At 36.1% G+C, this 6,857-nt stretch overlaps 1 protein-coding gene across 1 annotated transcript in view; it reads left to right on the top strand.

The window, feature by feature from the left end:
• LOC104164769 (catenin delta-2-like) overlaps positions 1-6,574 on the top strand; it is a gene marked incomplete at both ends in the record, with an annotated part of 77,105 nt that extends 70,531 nt beyond the window's left edge. The window contains 2 exons of the mRNA XM_009704212.1: positions 2,179-2,305; positions 6,443-6,574. Coding sequence (XP_009702514.1) covers positions 2,179-2,305; positions 6,443-6,574 — 259 coding nt within the window. The remainder of the gene's footprint in view (positions 1-2,178; positions 2,306-6,442) is intronic.
• Positions 6,575-6,857: the final 283 nt, after the last annotated feature.

Raw genomic sequence — 6,857 nt, 5'->3', positions numbered from 1 at the left:
ACCATGTTTCTTCAGCAGTATAAAGGCATGGGCTTCTCGCATGTTTACTACTTCATTTGTATAGTAGAGAATTCACCGTGCAAGTTATTATTAACAGGAGATGTAAAAATAATGCCAAGTAGTAGTATTTACAGTCTGATGCTTGGATAAGATTATTGGACATAAGTTATTCATTGTAAAAGTTTATAGCTATTATAAACTATATTAGTTCTTCTTAACGAAATACATATGTTTTTATGTATATATACGTATTATGTATTTGTATATGTATCGAAAAGTTTCTAACAATTTCCAATTTTTATTTAGCAGTAAGATGTTAGGGCTTTGCATATGCTTTTGTTTGCATTGTCATTGATCCTCCATCTAGGTTGGAGGACGTGGCTTGTTTAGAAGCTGCTTGTTGGAAATGAAAGATTTGATATAGAAAATTTTGGTGTAAGCAAGTGGTATTAAAAGTTAACTATTTCCTTTTTCAAGTTACTCTTACTATTTTTTATTAATTAACTGTTTTTCTTCCTTGTATTTTTTTACATGACTGTCATGAAATATGAGGTGCAGTTCAGTGAAGTGTCCTAAACATGAGTGACCTCTGTGAACAAATGCTCACTATCGACCCTAGGGGAAGTCATGAATCTACTGTGAAAGCCATGGCCCAGACTTGTCTCTTCTATTTTTTTTTTCCCTTTGAAATTATGACTCAAATACACGCATGTTTATACAAATGCGTTATGTAAGGAGTACGGACATTCAGAATCTGTAGTTAGGTGTCACCTCTGTCTGTCCTAATTTACTTACAACATTTCACTCTACATCAAGTATGAGTATATTCTTTCCTCCTGCTGTGTCACACTGTTGCTGAGTTCTCTTTCCTAAAAGTTTAGTGGAAGGGGGATTTTCAAACTATTTTCTGTTGCAATTCCAAGTGCCAGGTGCCCATGGTTTCTGTGGAGGTAACAGAGAGATGCCTTGGGCAAAGGCAGAGGATGGGAGGGAGTGGGATTCAGGATTGGATGGCTGGAGTAGCCTGAGGTAGGGGGTCAGAATATTCTTTACTTCCCCAATGGAGAATTATTTTTCTGTAAGCAAGAGGAAAATTCCAGCTGAGTTTTGGTAATATTTTATTGTGTTTATTTTTATTCAGCTTTTCATTGCAGAAATTTTGTTTAGCACCATGCCAGGTGCTTGACTCAATTTCCACTGAGCCCATCTGAACGTAGGCATTTTTAAAAGGCTTAGGCCTTCAGTGCAAGACTGGGAAAACTCTGTGTTACTGATTTAGATTTAACATTAAGCAGTGATAAAGACAGTTAAAATCAGTACTTTCAGACACTTGAAATAGTGTTGTTTAATAAGAGAACTAGCGAAAGTGAATTTATTCTCTCATGATACTTTCGAACTGTTTTTAATATCCTTTCAAAAATGTAAAGTACATTATTTTGTATTATTGCATTATATTATGGTACAGGAACAAAACATGAATGATTTAAACTCTCCTTTTTTATTTCTGAACTCGCTGTTTCTAGTGCTTGTATTACTTTGTTTCTTTTTTTTAAATACCTCACCATTACCACAGCTTTAAATAGAAGGAATAGAATTTCTTTCTGTATGTCTTGGAGAAAAATGCAACGAGGAAAATGTATTCATGCTTTTTTCTCCTCACATGTGAGCAAATGGGCAGTTAATATAACTAGACTATAGATACGTAAATAGTTGCAATAATTTTGATAATCCTGGAGCTTCCCCATCTACTTACTCCAAAATTTCTTTATAAGATAGAAATGATTTAAAGCAAAAACTGAATTTCACCATGAAAACAGGCAGTCTTATGATTTGGAATATTTTCATAGTCAGAATGTCATTTGCAATGTGAAAATACAGGCTTGGAAAAAGACAGAACTATTAAACAAATGGCCTAAAAAGTTGTTTTCATAATTTGAGTCTTTCTGAAATGTGTTATTTTATAGAACTTTCTGCATTTTAATTTTTCTCCTGGTGTGTCAGTACAGTCAGCACATTTTATCCTGCACCGCTAAGAATATTTGCCACCCAGTGGCAGGAAAAAGATAGTAGCCTACTTGTGTGTACATAGTGAATACACTAGAGGAAAATACTCTGTACTTAAAATGGGGAACTGTGTGGCATTTTCACTGACTTCTGTCACAATGCTTGATGTTGCAGGATGGATGGTCACAGTATCACTTTGTAGCCTCATCTTCAACAATAGAAAGAGATCGGCAAAGACCGTACTCTTCGTCACGCACGCCCTCCATCTCTCCCGTGCGCATGTCTCCTAACAACCGCTCAGGTAAGACCAGGCTTTCAGGACTGAAGTAAAGGCAGAGGTAATCCATCACTGTCATTTTCCTTCTTTAAGCGGTGTCACTGGCATCTGGATTTGTTGTTAACAATGGCAGAAGGGCAAGAAATGTATTGTTTACTCTTACCTGAATTATCTGTTCAAAATGGGAATTATTTTTTTATTAACACCTTGTAACGTTTTAAAGCAGAAAGAATATTCCATAACTTTTTGTTATGAATTCTCATGCAATGTTTTCCTGATTGGGATTACCTGACTAGATCTCAGGGCAATGGTGTCCATTAGTAGCATGAGGAAATCCTGTTACTCACTTTGCCAGTCATGAAAACCGCTGTGTTGTTTATGGCCACTCTGCACACTTAGCAGAAGTTGAATGATCCACATTCTTTGTCAGCTTTTATTCTGATTATATGTGTATGTATATGTAAGTGTGTATACACATGCATTATGAAAGTTTCACAAAAGATTGACTACAGGTCTTGTGACGTTGATGGCATATTTACACCAGCTATCATTAATTCTGTATGATCCATACAATGAGTTAATGTAAGTATCTCAACTTATGCCACAGTGTTAATTAATTTTTCTCTTCAGAAATCTAGCATTTTCCCCTCAGCGTATTCTAAGGTAGAACATACCTTGGTTAGATAAAACCATTCCCAGTGAAAATCTAAGATAAACAGAGTAAAACAGTCAACCTTTCAATGTGCTTTTTACTACTTGTTCAATCAAATGCTGTCATTCCATAGGTATACCAAGAGTTTAGGATTAAAATTGGCCAAACTGATTATTTCCATCAGCATTGTGCCATAGTTTGGTTTTTTTAAGAAAATTGTTTTGTTAATTATCTAGAAGCTGCATCTTAGTACAACAGAACAACCACTGAGGAAATTTGAAAATGTAGCCAGAAGTACAGTGAGAGCTGCTATTCAGTTTTCAAAATCTGTCATTACAGAAGTTCATAAAGGGCTCTTGTTCTTTTTTTCTTCTCCAAAATCTCATTTTGATTGTCAGTGCAAGGCACTTGAGATGTCTGGCCCTGAGATCTTAGTTCTGTCTCTTGGCAGAACTGTCTCCTCACTTCTGTTACTCTATTGCTTAAAAAACATACTTAAAGAAATTTTGGATGAAATCTTAACTACCATCATCAGTTATCATAAGACTGGAAAAGGACAAACATAGTGGCTATTTCTGAAGGAAGAGGAACCCATGTAATTACAGACCAGTCAGCTCAACTTCATTCTAGAAAACCGCTGGAACAAATAATCACAATCTGAGCACCTCAAAGATAGTAGGAATATAAGGTACTGCTTAACTCTAGGAGTATCTATTTCTACATAGTAGTGTAAGTTACTGTCTATCTGGTAGTATCCATATCAAATCCAAACATTGGTTTAATATGATTTGTTCTTACAAAATCTATCTGAATTCCTGCTTCAATGTAGTTAAAGCACTTTGTGGAAAGAAGAGTCAGTAAATTAAATCTACTGTAATCAGTAAGACTTTCTCATAGAAGATTTTTATAGGCAAGCTAAGGCAAGCTAGCAAACAGTCCAGAAAATGTCCTGTGTGGTAAATACAAAACTGACTGAAACCATTCACAAAGAATGGGTATTGCTTGTTGCCAAAATGGAAGAATACTTTGCTTGGAGGTTTGCCTTGGGCCCAGTACTCTTCAGTGATTTCATTAATGACCCAAATAATATACAAAGGATGCCTGTTACCTTTGTGAGTGACATAAACCTGGGAGAAGCTCGTGTACCTTAAAGGGCATTATTGGAATTCAGAGTGATCCTGAGAAATTGGAGATACTGTCCAAAGGGAAAAAAAAATCCAATCCTTTACAAATAAATTATACAGAGAATATCTGGCTAGACAGAAGTTCTTTAGAAATTATTTAGGGATTTTTGTCAGTTGCACACATGCATCAGGAGATGGAGAAATCAGGATATGAGGACACGCTGAATGGACTGTAATTGTTTAACTCGAATAAGAGAGACACAAGATGGGGGCACTGGGAAGAGGTGCGCACCAAGTATTCAAGCACGTAACAGCCAGCTGTGAAGAGGAACGGCATGAACTTTCTCTGCTTTCATAGGAGACAAATGGAAATAATGAGCAGCAAGGAGTCAGGCTAGACTGACTAGGGGACATTTCCTAACAGTAGAGAAACAAAGCACTGGAACAGACTGCTTGGAGCAGTTATGTGATCTCTGTCATTAGAGATCTTTAGTTTTAGATGAAAATCTGTCAAGAATTATTTTGTTATACTGGATCCTACCTTGGAGTAAAGAGTTGAAGTAAATAAACTCACAAGGTCCCATCCTTCCCTAGGACTTGGTGATAAGATGCTTAAGTAGCATAGAGAACTCCGTCTTCTTTTCTGTGTCCTTTAATACTAAGAGCAGAAAACCTTGATATCACTTTTCAGTCTAATGTCAACCAATGATTTTATGTCTGCTTCCAGTAAAAACTCTGACAGAGGGTGCTTCTGGATTTTAATACTTACCAGAAGCAATTGTTCTCACATGGGAGGAGAGGGATAATTCCCAGAGGGAACAGAGAGAGATGGTTTTGTCTTTATCAATCAATTTTGTTCAAAACACCAGAGCGCTTAACAGCATTACCAGGGTACGTGAAACAAAATCCATCCCTGTGTTAGCAACTTTTTGTGTTTTGTTCCCTATTAGACTCAAGTTGCCATTAGGTGTTTTGGTAATTTATTGTCATGTTTCTTGATATCTGCTATATTATCAGCTTTAGAATTACATCACTATTGACAAGCAATTTAAAAGCAATCGCAATTCTAATGGCTTCATAAGAAAAACCATCTGTCCTGCATTTGCTCTGTAAATTCAGAGGCCAGGGCCAGCAGAACCAATCCAAGCAGAATTCAACATCACTTGTGCTTCCCTGCTCCTTAGTTAAGTACAAGTGCTTCCCTACTCCTTAACTAAAAAATGTAACATAGCTCATAGATGCTGAAAGATATAACTCAAGATCAAGCTTCACAAATGTGCTTGTCTTACATTTTTAAAATTTTTTTTTCCTTCTTTTTAAGCAAGGACATTGTTGCTGATTTTGAGGTTCTTTTAACATATCAAATATCTGGGTGGAGGCAGAGAGGGTGTGGAAGTAAGCACCAGTACTTTAGTTATTTTTGTACCACTGTGGCTTCACGAGGCTCTAGGGTGCTCTGCCTCTCACCTTGCACTCCTTCCCTTGCTCTCCACAACAGGGAAAGTGCATTGTATCTACTGACACCTAAATATACTGAAGTCAGTTTACTTGAAAGCCATTATTTTTTCCTCTGCTTTTCTCCTTTTCCTAAGCATCACAAGCTCTAAGTCTTCATGATCAGTGCCAGTGATCACCTTCACATTTTCTGGTGCATGAGAGTCAAGTACAAACCCAGTTCTCCTCCTAGGCACCTTGTACTTTCTTCCTTTTAGCCATACCACAAGTACAGGTGATGAAGGATTTAGTTTTAATAATATCTTAAAGTAGCAATTGTTTTAACAGCAATTGTTCATACATAGATATTTAAAGACAGAGAAATTGTTTGAATTACCTTTAAGTGTTAGGCATTCTTTGCTGTATGTTTTCTATGAAAAACACCTTTCTTCCCATCTCCATTAGACTCATTTCATTGGTTTGTTTATTTTCAGCACAGAAGGGAAGAAACCATTTTATAAGGGTTTTTCCACACAGTTGAAATTTAACAGTCTTTTCAACAGAAATATATTAACCATTTTGAGAAAAAAGTTGAAGTGCCTATACCAGAAAGTTTTGATGAGTTAAAGAAGGTGAAAAGCTAAAGGGGAAAAAAATTTATTATTATTTACTTTTTTTGTAATGATCATCTTAGACGTTGCGTGTATGTGAAAAAAGTAAAGCATTCAAAGAGATAATTATGTTTGGAGTTGATTGTCCCATGAATACATTTGTCCTGTACTTGAAATAACAGCACCTTTTCTTTTCCTTCATAATGTGGTAGTGTTTCTTCAAACAGCTTAATGTTAGTATGCTAACAAATATAAACTTTACTAAAATGTTTACTCTAGAGCTAAACACTACATTCGGTCATACGTGGTAAGAAAAAATAAATCCATTTTTGTGATCTAGCAAGTGCCCCAGCCTCACCTCGGGAAATGATCAGCCTAAAAGAAAGAAAAACAGACTATGAATCAACTGGAACAAACGCCACTTACCATGGAAATAAGGGAGAACACACTTCTAGGAAAGACACCATGACAGGTGAGATTATGCTTGCAGAGCATATGTAAAAATCAGCTGTGATAGACTGCTGATCTTATAGGCTTGGCTGGGTTTACTGTACTACAGAAAAGAGTCATCCTGCTTTGGTTGATTCCAAAGCTTTAGCCACCTTAAGAAATACAACTGAAGAAATATTTGATCTTAATGAATACAATGCTATGTGAAAATTATTTGTGAAGACCATGTTTCTTCACAGAAGAAAGGCTCTAAAACCAATTTTACATTTCGTTGTAATTTTACATTCATTTTCATTTCACGAGGA

Source organism: Cariama cristata, unplaced genomic scaffold, assembly GCF_000690535.1.
Source record: "Cariama cristata isolate BGI_N322 unplaced genomic scaffold, ASM69053v1 scaffold2027, whole genome shotgun sequence".
Lineage (NCBI taxonomy): Eukaryota > Metazoa > Chordata > Aves > Cariamiformes > Cariamidae > Cariama > Cariama cristata.
The sequence above is the reverse complement of the archived record's forward strand: the minus strand, read 5'-3'. Positions and strand labels throughout refer to the sequence as shown.